We start from the raw sequence: 16,289 nt of genomic DNA, 5'->3' as shown, positions 1-16,289 counted from the left end.
ATTGTAACACTGATGAAAGATAACAAGCTAATTTTCATTGCATGTGTGTTTGTGTTATTAGGCAGGTCTAATGCATGTCTGTGGAGCTGCATCTCCAGCAGAGCATGTTCTTAAAGCTGCCTTTCCTACACACTTCTCTGCTATTATTTAATCATTTCTTAACTAATGTGCTATGAGTCTTCATGAGTCATTTTGTGTTTGGAATTGTTAGTAGGGTTAATGCATGTTCTGCTTGTGTGTGTGTGATTTTGTATATGTTTCAGACTCCGTCTCAATTTTCCAACTTAAGCAGTCAGTTTTCTTTTCCCCAGGTTTGCTAACCCAAATTTTGATTTCCCACATTAAATAATTCCTATGTGTTCTCACCTAGTCTTCTCACTCTGTTGTCCTCTCACTCTTTTGTCCTCTCCCACTTCAACAGTCCCGGCAGTTCTCCTTCAGCTTTGTCCTGTCTAGTAGCTGAAGTGCTGCTGCTGCCTTCTTGGGCGACTTCTTAGCAGCTGCTGCCGGTTTCTTGGCTTTGGCCGCGGCGGGCTTCTTGGCTTTGCTCTCAGTAGCCTTGTTCATCTTGAAGGATCCGGAGGTTCTGGTGCCCTTGGTCTGCACCAGAGTGCCCTTCGCCACCAGGCTCTTGATGGCGGTCTTGACACGGGCCTTGTTCTTGTCCACATCGTAGCCTCCGGCAGCCAGAGCCTTCTTGAGAGCGGCCACAGACAGGCCGTTGCGCTCCTTGGAAGCGGCCACGGCTTTCACAATCAGCTCGCCCACGCTGAGGCCGACCTTCTTGGGCTTGGAAGTCATCGTCTTCTTCTTCTTGGCCTGAACCTCGGCGCAGGGCGTGTTTATGATGGAGCCTTTCCCACCACAGCGCTGGCACGTTGAACGCATCATGAAGGGTCCATTTCTTTCATGTCGCTAGCCAGCATGCTAGCTGCATGTGGCTTGCCCGAGTCACTCAGTCCTTTTTGAGCATTTCAACATGCTGCCACCGCCATCTTGCTCGCCCCTCCGTGAAATTCATCCAATCAGACAGGAAGATGGGTTTGCTTTCTTCTGCTGCTGCTGTTTATCCACATTGCTGCTGCTTTGCTGGGACTTTTTGTGCTCAGGACTTGCTGCTGTCTCTTTATCATGGAGCTGCATTCCTTATCTTCAGGGAGGAGTGAGCTCGCTTGTGAGGTTGAGAAACACATGGCACTGTAAATAAGTCAGCCAGAAACTTGGCCTGCATGTTTCCAATGATGTTAAACTATAACTTTCTTCCGACCGCTGCATGTGGAAAATTGATTCAGGTCTGCTTTTCACCTGAAAGTGACAAACTAAGACATTTCATTATTATCATCACTGCTTAATCAACACACATCTCTCTCTCTCTCTCTCTGTCTGTGTTTGTGTGAACAATCCTTTCTTAAAAGCAGAAAATGACATTGTAGTTGTTTTTCGGCTGATCAACACAAAACCTTTTTCCTATGATTATTTCTCTTCGTCTACAATGTAGTAATTTGTCTCTTTTTCACTCTTTTTTTTTTTCTTCACAATAGCTGGTGGTCTGCAAAATCACCGCTCTCACTCACAATCAGAGGCAATCACTTTTGCACAGTGCACAAAAACACTGTGACGTCAGACACATTCACACTCACTTTGTCATCTGCAAAAATAAATCACATGGCTGATGATATGTGCCATGGTGATCCGTAAATATGATCACCAGTTTATTTAACTATTTTTCAACCCAACAAACAAATAAACAAAAACATGATGCTGATGTTATGAACACTCTACACACAAGTCAAGATGCAGGAAAACTGCTCATGGAAACGCTGCACACTCCAGTTATCACAGTTATCATAGCTCTGTTTCCCTCTCTTAGAGTAGTTCTCAGACAGCTCTCGATCTGATAATGTGCAGCCTGCTCATCAGCTCAGAAGAAAAAAAAAACTGCAACGCAACATCACACAGTAGTTGCTCTGCCCACAGTGGCAAAGTCTTACACTTTCATATTCAACTCAGCTTCTCCATCATGTACTTTTAGATGTTTCATACAGGGTTCAGCATATTAGTTGTTTTCACAGGTGTGCTCTACATCTCAACAATGGTTCATAATAAGACGACAGTCTTTCACACAGGTCAAGTGCCTCTATGCACTTCATGAGTTTAAATATTTACCTATATCACTTCACCTCACATGTCATTGTACTGAATTTAAGCAACCACAAGCTTAATGTAGATTACTTTTAACAACTATCCACCTCAATTAAATCTATGGTCTGGCACACAGGCTGCTGTCGATCAGGGCAAGCTAAAGAATAAACATTGTGTCAGCAAGGGGTGGGGGGAAAGCCATTCACCAGAGCATATCTTAAGTGCTGCTGATGTGGGCTGGCCTTCTCCACAGCTCTCCAAGGCTGGTGTGTTTTCTGAAAACTTCTAACATTTGAATCTCTTCCATTTATAAGCCTGCGATTAACCGCACGGCTCAGGTCCGCGTGACCGCGCTCGCGTGAACCCGCGCAGCTGTGGAGCCGTCGCTCTCTCTCTTTTTTACATAAATACTTTGTGCTGCCAGGAGCAAAGTCCAGCACAAACGTCTGTCTCCCTCCGACTCACTCTTGGTTGCATAGAAACCCATGATAACAACAACAGTCGGTGTCACAGACCACATGTTCTGCTCCGCACACACAACAACAACAACAACAACGACGACGACAATGACAACAACACAAAATAGGCCTACTGTCCAGCACAATCTGGACCCCGCGGAACTTCTCAACACCCCACTGAGCGGTGGAGAACTCACTACAGTACCCCACACAGCGGTCTGTATTTCGCCCCACTAAGACGGCGAACCAAAAAAAGTTCGAACTGCGCAACTCTGCGACTTAATGCTTCTGTACAAAAAACCCCACTGAGCGGCCTTGTACATCGCCCCACTTAGACGGCGAATTTTAGCCCCACTAAGCGGCCACGGACAACGCCCCACTGAGCGGCGAAGACGTACAGTTATAGAGTTGGACTCTAAACTTACTCGGTGTTGCTTAGCGTGTAATATCAGCCTCGAATCCCGCCAATCGCCATTCATCGAGGAGAAAAGACATACAGCGAATCCACAGGAACTTCCTGGCTGACGTCAGTCTTTCAGCGTGTCCCTCCTCCCCTCGGTGAATGCGATTCCAGGGCTCCGGCTCGGAGGACCAATTAATGATAGGTTTGTAGCATAAACCTATTCGCTGGAACGTTAAGACAATATAATTACACTGCAAGCAAGACGCAAGTAGGCAAACTTCTTCATGTTACTCGTGCACGGGAGAGAACCAGACAAACGCCGTTCCTTCGCTTGACCCCAGTAGCTCTCGTCCGTTCTCCCGTATCACTGTCCTTTTATTGAGGTTACATGAATATGCATAAGTTCATTAACATATGACGTCTACATACACAAAGAGTACCTTGCCTGTGTGTGTGTGTGTGTGTGTGTGTGTGTGTGTGTGTGTGTGTGTGTGTGTGTGTGTGTGTGTGTGTGTGTGTGTGTGTGTGTGGACTGCTGATCAAAGGGTCAAACATCCTTGGTCAGGAAGAGGGTAGCCTCCCCCTCACCCTAGATGGTTCATCCTAGATAACACGGTGAGGAAGTCCTGCAGTTCATCTAAACAAAGAGCACTTAGACTAGAACAGACGCAACTACGTTAATCCTACCATAAAATAATAAGACACGGTATGACCTCTCATGCTCCCAAAGTGCTGTCTAATACACACAAAGTTTGCAGACTATCAAGGATCAAAACCTCTACCAATCTACAACTAATTACAAAACTCTAAGCATATATAAGTAAATATTTCTAAGCGTAAATGACAATCAACAATACAAATCTAACACATGTTTGCAGCATGTTCTGAACCAGCATGTTTATTTTGAATAACTCGATCTCCTGCCACACTTATACTCACATTCACTAACCAGATATGGGCTTTAAAACATGCATCATCTGGGTTCTGTGACCATGAATATCGTGCATAAGAAATGTGCATGCACAGGCAGAGGCCTATCTTTTTTTATTTATGTTCAAATAATGTTCAATTTTAATTCCCCCTTTAGAGCATTTCATTTACTGAAGACATCTTCACCATCCGCTGTTCCAGACGACTGACTCGTGCCTGAACTCCTGCAGGTTAATCAACCAACCACTGATCAGTAAAGCAAAAAGTACGGTAAGTGTCCTCAGTTGGAAAAGTTTGCTTAAAAGTTTCATAACTTTCTAATATAATAATTACATTTAACAAGAATGTTGTCATGACTGAGTGCAATGACCGTTTCCCTCTGTAAGGTTCAATGTGTGGATGCAAGTAGAGAAGTTGTCTTTAGATACACCTCATGAACTCTTCAACTGAGAGTTAACAAATCATCAAATTTATTTAAATGACTTGTTGTTAATTTCCACTACTTTACATAAAAACTTCTGTCATATGGTAAATGGCCTGTACGGCGCTTTTACTAGCCCTAGGGACCATTGGCCCTTCTGGCCAACACCAGTAGGTGAAGGGATGATCTGATATCCTCGTGTTGGTGTTGTTCCCAGACCATCATGAAAATGTTGTTCCAGGTTCAACATTGCAAGTGACCAATCACATTGTTGTGATGTTATTCTTTTGCGCGCCAAGCCATTCGTGCATTTATGAAATTCCAATGTTGCAAGGACAATATCAATTCTGCTTACTGTTTATTAAAGGGTTACGATTAGGGTCAGGGTCCGTTGATCGGTGGACAGAGGCGGTTTCACGCAGCTTAAGTACAGTTTTTTGTTTTACGCCGGTTTTTCCCGAAGTCGCAAAGGTATGACGTCACAACATTCTGATTGGTCACTTGCAATGTTGATCCTGGAACAACATTTAGTATGATGATCTGGGAACAACACCAACATGAGGATATCAGATCAACCTAGGTGAAGTGTCTTGCCCAAGGACACAACGACCGAGACTGTCCGAGCCGGGGCTCGAACCGGCAACCTTCCGATTACAAGACGAACCCCCAACTCTTGAGCCATGATCGCATATTCAAATATTTCTAAGATTATAAGGTCTTACCAGCAAACTCCACAATATTATTTGTGTCTTCGTGAAAAAAGTCAAGTTTAATCTTGTGAATGTAAAAAATTATTAGGTAAAGCAGCCCCTTCATAATGTCTACATGCTACCAAATGTATGTAAATGATTACAATTTCCTGTTTTAAAAAAATCAAGTAATACTTTTAAAAATTACACAATATTATTGTTCAACATGTCCTCCGTGGCTCTCTGAAAAGTTTCAAAATATTTACTAAAGTAAAAATTAGACTGGTTTTGATATTGAATTTTTGGAAGCTGTTATATTGATATTGATATTGATTTTTTATTTTTATTTTATTTTATCATTTAATGATTTTAAAAGTCATCATTAAAAGGAATAAGAAAGTAATGACACATGTTTTTAGTTAGTTTCATTTACTTTAATTATTATTTTTTAAATGATCCTTGGCGCATATATTCCTTTCAGGCACTCTCCAATAACCTGCGGTCTTTACAGTGAAGACACGCAAACATCAACCTGGAACATAACTGTATGAAAATATATGATCCGTATTCGTCTTAGTTCATAGTTACACTGTTTAAAATAGAATATTAAACCAAACAGCGGTAATTACCTGTCCAGCAGAGATTCGCTAGCTCTTGTTTCATTTCAAGCTCAGTTAAATTATTTCTTTCTGCTTTTCCTCATCAGCGATCTTCCGTCTTTTCTTTTCGACTTGTCTCTCAGTCCGCGCTTCCTGCTCAAGTAAGTCAGCCCCCTCCTCTGGCGCGCATGCTCTGCAGCGCATACCCGACGGGGTCTGCGCAGCGCGTGCACCACAGGTGTGGAGAAGTACTGATTAGTGCTCCAGTTTCAACATAAACGCTTCCAGAAAGCGAAACATGCTCCTTTTCAGACTAAAATATCAACGTTTCAAACCATATTCCAGGGTTTTTAGTTCACCGTTTATGAGGTTTAAAAAGAAAATAAAAGACAAATCTGAATGTTTGAAAATGATTTGAAAAAATTCTGTAAAGAATGGATCAGAAATACTAAAATTATCCTTTTACTTAAATTTAGTTGCTTTATTCATTTGTTACATAAGTTAAACAAACTTATGTGGGTTTCTATATAAGTCAATAAAGAAACAAGAACAAACTGAGAGGTTCTGGAAGCGTGGAGTTCAGTTTGCAAATTTATCTAATGCAAAAAACATCTATGAATAAAACTTTTTTATTATTATTATTTTTATTTTTTATTTTGAATAAATGAATAAAACTTTGTTGGCCAGCAGCTTTTCAAAAAGACAAAAAAGAGAAAAGATGGTCATAAAAAGAAGCTATTATCTGGGGGGAAATAATCATTTGATCCTCTGCTGAGTTTGTAAGTTTGTTCACTTATATTAAATAATCAGTCTCTAATTTTTTTTAAAAGTATTTTCATTTTGATGTAATGAGACAGAATATCAACCAAAATTGAATAAAAAATGTATTTGCTAAAATAAATGAATTGATTTATATGTCACTGAGTGAAGTAAGTATTTGATCTCAAACACAACAGTACTTGGTGGAGAAACCTTTATTGCCCAGCACTGCGGTAATATGTTTCTTGTAGTTGGTCACTGGGTTTGCTCACATCTCAGGAGGGATTTTTTTCCACTCCTCCTTCCACAAACTCTCTAAATTCTTTAGATTTCTTTGCTGCTGTTTGGTAACTTTAAGCTTCAGCTCCCTCCACAGATTTTCTTCAGGACTGAGGTTTGGAGACTGCCTTAGCTCCACTCCATGTCCTTGTGCTTCTTCTTTAGCCACACCTTTGTTGCATCAGTGGTATGTTTTAGGCCATTGTCATGCTGGAAGACCCATCGATGACACATCTTCAGTCTTTTGCCTGAGAGAAAGTGGTTCTTGTCCAAGATTTTGCAGTACATGGCTCCATCTACTGGCCGCCAGTGTGGTGAAGTCGTCTTGTATCCTTGGCAGAAAAACAGCCCCACAGTATAATGTTTCCACTTCTGTGCTTGACAGTGGGGATGATATTCTGTGGGTTACACTCAGCATTTCTCTTCCTCCAAACAAAGTGGGCTCAGTTCATGCCACAGAACTCTTGTTGGGTTGTCGAGGATCAAAAACTTACTTCACTCAATTATATGCAAATCAGTGAAAAGAAATCATGTATTGTGTTTTTTTTCTGTTGGTGTTCTTGTCTCTCTCCAGTAAAATAAAACATCCACAAAAAATAGAGACTGTTCATTTCTTCATAAGGGAACAAATTTACAAATTCAGCAGGGGATCAAATACTTACTTCTGCCACTACAGTGATGACGCTTTTGTTGCATTAAATTCTTGATCTGGAAAATGTTCCTGTTTTTCTCTCTCCAGGAAACAATGAGGATCATGTTTACCTGTTTGCTGCTTGTGCTGCCCTTTGTTACTGGACTCTCAAAACCAGCCAATCTTCAACCCAACCGAATTGAGAAGCGACTGAATGAAACAAATTATGAAAAGTTTAGACGACAGCATGTAGATGCCAAGATGAGCGTGAAAAATGTGATACAGAAATGAAAAAAAAGAAAATATATGCTGATCGAAACAAATGTAAGGATGTTAACACATTCATCCTCAGTGATTACAAACAGGTCAAAGCCATTTGTAACGGTCAAGGAAGATATGATCAGACGAATGGCACGACAAAGAGTGTAGCAAAGTTTCGCATTGTTAGATGTGACCTAAAGAACAATGGAGCCAGGAAACCCAAATGTCAGTATAAAGGCACACTTCTCACTAACAGAATAGTTGTGGTCAAATGTGAAGGAAAGTTACCTGTGCACTATTATGGTGATGAAATGACCTTTGAATCCAATAATGCAACTATAGGAAAAATCCCCATGCGCTCTACTTCTGTACCCACAAATTTACATTTCTGAGATAACAAAAGAGCAACATTTATCATCAGCTCTAACTAAACGTCGCTGGAAACGTCTTCTTCATTATACGTTTTTATTTGAGTCTGTCTTAGCAATAAGTATATACATTTTTTAACATGTGATCAACCTCTATTTCTTCACATGTTACATGAAATAACATAAAACTATTATTTCCTTCTGATGAGGGAATTTTATATTCATCCCACCAATACCGACATATTAATTGTACTGACTGTAGGATGCTGTGTAGAAATAATCTCTTAGATCCAGCTTGCTTCTAATAAATTTTTTTTTATCTGATCACAGAATAAGCATATAATAAAAGTCACTTTTTGGTGTTTGTTGGTTTTTATATATTTATTTTTTAACATTTGGAGCATCACCAGTTACAAGACTCACAAGCTGACAAGTTCTTATTCAGCGCCCTGTCTCTTGTTTCTTTTGTTTTTAATGTCATCCAATTTTTTTGTTTTCATTTTGGCATGCGATTCATTTCTAAGACTTTTCTAAACGTCTAAACGTCGTTGCCATAACGGAGGGGGCTTGAGCATTTGCCCCTTTCCTCTTGGACGTCCCAAGAGCCCTGTTCTTGAGGCATTACTATTTTTTAATCTGTGTACATGTGCTGTCTGTGCCCCTCAACAATAACATTTAACTATTAACCCCAATTTTGCTAAATAAAAGGATCTGGCTTCCACTAGTCACATGATGCCCATTAACTAATTCTCGACTTTGATGGCAGTGGGCATTGGTTACGAGATCACAAAATGACAACTACTAAGAAAAAGAAAGCTGCATTTAACAGACAATACCAAAAGACCTACTTGAAATATGGATATATTGCGACAAGTGATTCCCATGCACCAAGCCCGCTCTGCATAATATATGCGGAGACCAGCTCTCCAATGAGGCAATGAAGCCTTCAAAACTGCTTTGTCACTTGGAGACCAAGCACCCGACATTAAAAAACAAGCCTTTGGACTAGTCTAAAAGAAAAAAAGCGGGAACAACAGGGACAGAAGCCATTACTGAGGGCCTCCACAACAACAAATACAAGTGCACTGAGAGCATCATACTTGGTGGCTAACCATATTGCTAAGGCTAAAAAGTCATTCACTATTGGTGAAGAATCGATCCTCCCTGCCACTAAAGACATTTGCTGTGAACTTTTCGGAGAGATGGCGGCTGAAACGATAGCACAGGTGCCTCTGTTGGCACCGTCACTCGTTGCATCGAGGAAATAGCAGAGGATATTGAGACACAGTTGTTGGAGAGAATTAATACATGGCCGTGGTACGTTTTGCAGGTTGATGAGTACAGATGTGGACAATAAGGAAATACTACTTGATTATGTGCGATACCTTTATCAGGTGAATATGCATGAGGCTATGTTGTGTGCACTATCGCTGACAGTGAAAACCCATCTCGTCACCCCGACCTTTGACACCTTGTAAGATGTCAGTTTAGTAGGTTGATTTCTCTACCAGGAGTGGGGTTTGAACCCACATGGACAAATGTCCATTGGATTTTAAGTCCAACACCTTCACCACTCGGCCATCCTGGTCCGACTGAGCTGAGTTGCGTAACAGACATATAGTCCAACATCATTACTCTTACTGGGCTTAAGCCCGGGTTGTTTTTCAGAAGCCCGGGGTCTTTTGGACTGTAATTTTTTCATAGTTAGATGCCTGGCTGACAACTGTATAACACAAAAAACACTCACAATATTCGAAGCACATAGTGTACACTGTGGGAATTTACGACTGTGAGTAAATCCCCCTTAATATTGGTATGATCCGAGCTCAGGCACTGAGCGAGGGGGCGGGGGGAGCTGCTGCCTACGAGTGCGCTGTTGGAGAAACGCAGGGAGGCAGGCAGAGAACTGAAGTTTGACCAGGTTCCAAAGCAAATCATTCGTACTGTACAAATATGACGGTGCATCACAAAAGATTGATATCAAACTGATCACTTGACCCAGAATAGTTGTGGTCAAATGTGAAGGAAAGTTACCTGTGCACTATTATGGTGATGAAATGACCTTTGAATCCAATAATGCAACTATAGGAAAAATCCCCATGCAATCTACTTCTGTACCCACAAATATACATTTCTGAGAAAACAAAAGAGCAACATTTAGCATCAGCTCTAACTAAACGTCGCTGGAAACGTCTTCTTCATTATAAGTTTTTATTTGAGTCTGTCTTAGCAATAAGTATATACATTTTTTAACATGTGATCAACCTCTATTTCTTCACACGTTACATGAAATAACATAAAACTATTATTTCCTTCTGATGAGGGAATTTTATATTCATCCCACCAATACCGACATATTAATTGTACTGACTGTAGGATGCTGTGTAGAAATAATCTCTTAGATCCAGCTTGCTTCTAATAAAATATTTTTTATCTGATCACAGAATAAGCATATAATAAAAGTCACTTTTTGGTGTTTGTTGGTTTTTATATATTTATTTTTTAACATTTGGAGCATCACCAGTTACAAGACTCACAAGCTGACAAGTTCTTATTCAGCGCCCTGTCTCTTGTTTCTTTTGTTTTTAATGTCATCCAATTTTTTTGTTTTCATTTTGGCATGCGATTCATTTCTAAGACTTTTCTAAACGTCTAAACGTTTTTGCCATAACGGAGGGGGCTTGAGCATTTGCCCCTTTCCTCTTGGACGTCCCAAGAGCCCTGTTCTTGAGGCATTACTATTTTTTAATCTGTGTACATGTGCTGTCTGTGCCCCTCAACAATAACATTTAACTAATAACCCCAATTTTGCTAAATAAAAGGATCTGGCTTCCACTAGTCACATGATGCCCATTAACTAATTCTCGACTTTGACGGCAGAGGGCATTGGTTACGAGATCACAAAGAACATGCACATTTTTTGCCGCCTGGGTGGTGCGGAGCTGTAAGCGAAACACACAAAGTAATTGGGAGATGCAGACTGGTGCAACAAAAACCAGTAAGTAGGTGTAGAGCGTACACTGTAGTCTATAGCAGCGGTCCCCAACCCCCGGGCCACGGACCGGTACCAGGCCTTGAGTCGTTTGGTACCGGGTCAAGAGAGTTGAAGCTCGTACCGCACAGAAAAAATAAATAACTTACATTATTTCCGTTTTATTTATTATCCGACTCTGAACAGTGTTTTATTTGGAAAAAGACTGAATTCTCTCAGTTACTTCAGTCTATGACTGACTCTTGACGCATGTCAAGATACATTAGTTAATATTAAACCCACAAACTAGCAAAATTAGTAAAAAACAGATGTCTTTGGAGGGTTTCTTTGCAAAGGAAAAAAGGCCCAGTGAGGAGACAGAAGAAGAGTCTATGACAACTACTAAGAAAAAGAAAGCTGCATTTAACAGACAACAAGTGGATATATTGCAACAAGTGATTCCCATGCACCAAGCCCGCTCTGCATAATATATGTGGAGACCAGCTCTCCAATGAGGCAATGAAGCCTTCAAAACTGCTTCGTCACTTGGAGACATTAAAAAACAAGCCTTTGGACTAGTTTAAAAGAAAAAAGCAGGAACAACAGGGACAGAAGCCATTACTGAGGGCCTCCACAACAACAAATACAAGTGCACTGAGAGCATCATACTTGGTGGCTAACCGTATTGCTAAGGCTAAAAAGTCATTCACTATTGGTGAAGAATCGATCCTTCCTGCCACTAAAGACATTTGCTGTGAACTTTTCCCCTTAATATTGGTATGATCCCAGCTCAGGCACTGAGCGAGGGGGCGGGGCAGCTGCTGCCTGCGAGTGCGCTGTTGGAGAAGCGCAGCGAGGCAGACAGAGAACTGAAGTTTGACCAGGTTCCAAAGCAAATCATTCGTACTGTACAAATAATGTAAATATGACGGTGCATCACAAAAGATTGATATCAAACTGATCACTTGACCCATATTACGTTACTTGCTCTTCAAGTGAATCAACAAAAGGTGAAATGAAAAGCCGAACAACAACAATGCTGTTTCTTTAGAGAGTCTCAGCTTACATGTGTGTTTATTTCATATTTTCAGTTGTTTCCCTCCACGGCTAAATAAATCAGTTTCAGTTATGCACTGATATACAAGAATGGACATAAGGAGCTTCTTTCAAAGAAAAACTCTGGTAGATGTTATTTTATATATTATGCTTTGGATGTTGTTCAGTATATTTCTATGCAAAACAAAAGGAATTTCAATACACAGCAGTACATTCACAGTTGAAACCAGATATTTACATACACTTTATGGAAAACACAAGAACATTTTTTTACTGTACAACATCAATTTAGAGTAAACTTGTTTTGTTTTGCATAAATAAATATTGAAATATATTTTGAATTAGTTAAAGAGAGAGAGCTGTCTCTTTTTTATCACTTTCACCAAATTTAGGAGCACATATACACTAAGTTTATTGTTAATTAATAAGAAAACTCCAGACGATTCCATTCTGAGCTGAAGAAGCTTCTGATAGGTTGGTGGCACACCTGTGGATGCATATAAGGCAAAACACAGAGCCTGTTTCTGTGACATGGGAAAATCAAGAGATGTCAACCAAAACACCTGGAAAAGAACTGTGGAGCTCCATAAGTGTGGCTCAGTTTGAATACAATTTGGTGCCATTTACAATTAAGAAATACAGACAGTTTCTCTCTTTACTCTTAAAGTTAACAAATATGTTTTTTATATTTATCAACATAAAAAATAAACATTTAGTCTGATTTGATGTTACAATTAAAAAAGTGTTTTTGTTTTTATCTGAAGAATGTGTAAATATCTGGTTTCAACTGTATATTTGATGATGTTGGTGTTTGGTTTGATTGTCAGCACAAAGAGGGAGAGAGAGAGGACAGAACAGAGATGAACAAGAGCAGGTGAGACACACATGTTAGTCAAATGGTTGTTTACCAAAAGTATCAGCGTATCATAGGTCCTCATGTATCTCGTACCTAGTGTTTCTTGTTAGGTTTGTTATTTTTCAAATTCTATATTTATTAAGTTTTGCAGGCTTGTTTGCACAACAAGGTTAAATAATTATCTAAACTTTTCTCAATCTAAATAGTGGACTTTGGTAGAATTAAAAAACAAGTGTAGTGCAGGTCTATGATGATTTTTAGTGCTACTATCATCTAGCTCTGATTCTGGTTCTGTCTTGGTTAAATCCTAAGTAGTCCTGCTTCTGAACTGTTGTAGTCCTGTTTTAATTCCGGATCAGTTCTGGGTCTGGTTGAATTGGGGTTTAGTCCTCGTGTCTTGATACAGCCCCGACTTTGTTCTGCCTTGCTGCTTAATTAAAAAACTACTTTAAGGTGTCCTGCACATGTGATATATTTTTCCCTATATGAATATGAACTCAAAACAGAGCCAATTAATCTTTCAGTCATTTCTTCCCCCCCACCCCCCAAGTCCCAGATGCATACTACCCTTTAGGGCTAAGCCCCGGGTGTATCAAATGTCTGCCTCTGCTCTGCTCTACAACAGAATCACAAAGGTGTCTCCAATAAGCTGCAGAGATGATTGTTGTTTTAATTTTTTAACGGTACACAAGCAAAAAATTAGAAGAGAGGTCATGAAGTTTCTTACTAAACAGTAGCGCCCTCTGCAGTTTGTTTGTGTAAGTGCAAAAGCTTACAGCACCTGGTATTCCCAGGCGGTCTCCCAGCCACGTACTGACCAGGCCCGACCCTGCTTAGCTTCCGAGATCAGACGAGATCGGGCGCGTTCAGGGTGGTGTGGCCGTAAGCGAAAGGTCAGCTCAGAAACGGCGTTTTTATACATGCTGTAATGACACATACACGCTTACGTTTTTGTTTTCTATATTTAAGTTAAAATGTCCAAACGACAAAAATGTTGGACTTCCAAATCGACCCAACACACCGTGTGCTCTCTGTCACTTTAACACTGTGCTGTAATCAACGAACATGTCTTCTTATCGTGATGTTACTGCGGGAAAAGCATTTTTGCAGCTCAATTTGAAGCTGCAGTTAATAACGAAGGTTTGCATGTTGTCGCTGTAACATATGAAGTTTAGCACAATAATATAGATCAAACTGTGAGACATTTGCCACCAATAAAAGGTCTTTTTCACAGCTTTGCTTTCGCTTACGGCCATACCACCCTGAACACGCCCGATCTCGTCTGATCTCGGAAGCTAAGCAGGGTCGGGCCTGGTCAGTACTTGGATGGGAGACCGCCTGGGAATACCAGGTGCTGTAAGCTTTTGCACTCCCACACACAAACTGCAGAGGGCGCTTCTGCTCCTGCTTGTGCTAAGAGGCATGAGAAGTTAACATTTATGGGTGATAAAATCCTTTTTCTATATTTTTAACATGAGAATATCAGTTTTCCATCTTGTGTTCCAGAGTAATCGGACAAAAGACAAACGTAGAACAAGGAAAAAAGAGGCCAAGTGTCTCACCTATAAAACAAAATAGAATAGAATAGAATAGAATAGAATTCAACTTTATTGTCATTGCACATGCACAGGTACAGGGCAACGAAATGCAGTTTGCATCCATCCAGAAGTTCTTTAGTGATATAGATATATTACAATATATATTAGCAATAATATAGATATGTGAGTATATTACAGAAATGGGTCTATTATGGTATGTTATAATGTACACGGTATGAAGTATGTTGTGAATATTCTATAACTATAAGTATGTACAGGCTGTAGTGAGTACAAGCTATGTACAGGATATAAATATGAAAAACTATACAGAATATGAAATAAATAACTTTACAGAATCTGGGATATACAGCTATACAGAAATGGGAACTATGCAAGTTGTAAACAGTTGTAGGATTAAAGATTATCGAATGTACAGAATGATTATTTACACAGAGCTATACAGTAGCTGAAAATTACTGTTTTCTGAATAGTCTCACACAGATAAACATTTGCAGGGAATACCTTTTCCTTCAAAACAAACGTCACAGACTGTGTTTTTCTTTACTGATTGTATTTGAGTAGAAACTCAGATTAAAATGGCATGAGTGCTCATAAAAGGATTTAACTGTAAAAGTAGGTGTAGTGGATCACTTTGCATAGATGTAGATAAAAGTGCAGTAAGCAAAGACTACAGTGGTCATTGAGCAGCTGTTCCTATAATGTGAATCTGGGATAAAGGCAGAGATTATTTGTTTGCCTTTGTTTCCTGGTTCTTTCTTTCTTATCCAAATGGAAAAAGAGAGCATAAAAGTACTGTTTACAAGCAGCTTATCTACCTCATTGTGCCCACTATCATAAAATCTTGGTTGACTGAGCACTGAGCCATCTACCACTCGAAATTGAACCTGTGTAGGACAACAACAAAGTCCAATATACTAAGTTTCAGTAATGTGCAGTTTTTTCTGTGGAAGATGTAAATCTAAATAGATGTCCTATTGTATGCATAATATAGCACTGAAATTTATAAAACAACTTCTAAAGACAAATTTCAATTTATTTTAGATTTTCTCAAATCCAAACAGCGCTAAAAGCATATACACAGTCAAATATTTTTCATACGAGGTGCTGAAGGTTCTGCAATGTTCTGTCAGTGCGCCCCAGGGCAGCTGTGGCTACAATGTAGCTGCCATTACCAGTGTGTGAATGTGTGTGTGAATGTGTGAATGACTGAATGTAGTGTAAAGCTCTTTGGGGTCCTTGGGGACTAAGTAAAGCGCTGTACAAATACAGGCCATTTACTGTGCGTGTGTTTATGCTCAAGTGTATGAATAAATTAGTCAGTTTTAAACAGTTGCAATTTAAACAGTAGAAGAGTGGCACTATATTTATATATTTATAAAGAATTTCAAACAACAATTAATTGATGCTCAAAGCAGGTTTATTTAATTAATATCCAGATTTCCAATTAGTTCCGAATTCATTCAGCAGCAAATCACATCACCAGTCACTTCAAGGCTGTATGTATTATTGTAAGGTAGACCCTACAATAGTACATACAGAGAACCCAACAATCATATGACCCCCTATGAGCAAGCACTTTGGCGACAGTGGGAAGGAAAAACTCCCTTTTTACAGGAAGAAACCTCCGGCAGAACCAGGCTCAGGTCGGGGCGGCCATCTGCTGCGACCGGTTGGGGTGAGAGAAGGAAGACGTTTGTTGTAGGTCTGATTGAAGGACTGATGTGATGGTAAGTTGTCTGCTGTTCCGCTTTGAATATTGAGAGATTAGTTGATGGATTTCAAGCCAAATTGTGCCCAAGTTTAAGACCACATTCATTGCTTTTTTTTGTTGATGTTATTGTTTTGGGCTTTTTTTCCACAAGAATTTCTAGCTCCCCCTAGAATTCTGCGCCACCAAACGTGATTGT

General features: G+C 39.9%; 1 protein-coding gene and 3 non-coding genes across 4 annotated transcripts; 1 reads left to right on the top strand and 3 right to left on the bottom strand.

Moving 5' to 3' along the window:
- Nucleotides 1-296: 296 nt before the first annotated feature.
- LOC113018516 (histone H1-like) lies at nucleotides 297-1,001 on the bottom strand. The gene has a single exon (XM_026161590.1). The coding sequence runs from the start codon at nucleotides 889-891 to the stop codon at nucleotides 415-417; it is 477 nt and encodes a 158-aa protein (XP_026017375.1). The 5' UTR covers nucleotides 892-1,001; the 3' UTR covers nucleotides 297-414.
- Nucleotides 1,002-9,445: 8,444 nt separating this feature from the next.
- trnal-uaa (transfer RNA leucine (anticodon UAA)) lies at nucleotides 9,446-9,528 on the bottom strand. Its single transcript has one exon. It is a non-coding gene; the product is annotated as a tRNA-Leu (tRNA).
- Nucleotides 9,529-13,592: 4,064 nt separating this feature from the next.
- On the bottom strand, nucleotides 13,593-13,711 carry LOC113018519 (5S ribosomal RNA). The gene has a single exon (XR_003271808.1). It is a non-coding gene; the product is annotated as a 5S ribosomal RNA (ribosomal RNA).
- A 356-nt stretch (nucleotides 13,712-14,067) lies between these two features.
- Nucleotides 14,068-14,186, top strand: LOC113018517 (5S ribosomal RNA). The gene has a single exon (XR_003271807.1). It is a non-coding gene; the product is annotated as a 5S ribosomal RNA (ribosomal RNA).
- Nucleotides 14,187-16,289: the final 2,103 nt, after the last annotated feature.

Source organism: Astatotilapia calliptera, unplaced genomic scaffold (assembly GCF_900246225.1).
Source record: "Astatotilapia calliptera unplaced genomic scaffold, fAstCal1.2 U_scaffold_96, whole genome shotgun sequence".
Lineage (NCBI taxonomy): Eukaryota > Metazoa > Chordata > Actinopteri > Cichliformes > Cichlidae > Astatotilapia > Astatotilapia calliptera.
The sequence above is the reverse complement of the archived record's forward strand: the minus strand, read 5'-3'. Positions and strand labels throughout refer to the sequence as shown.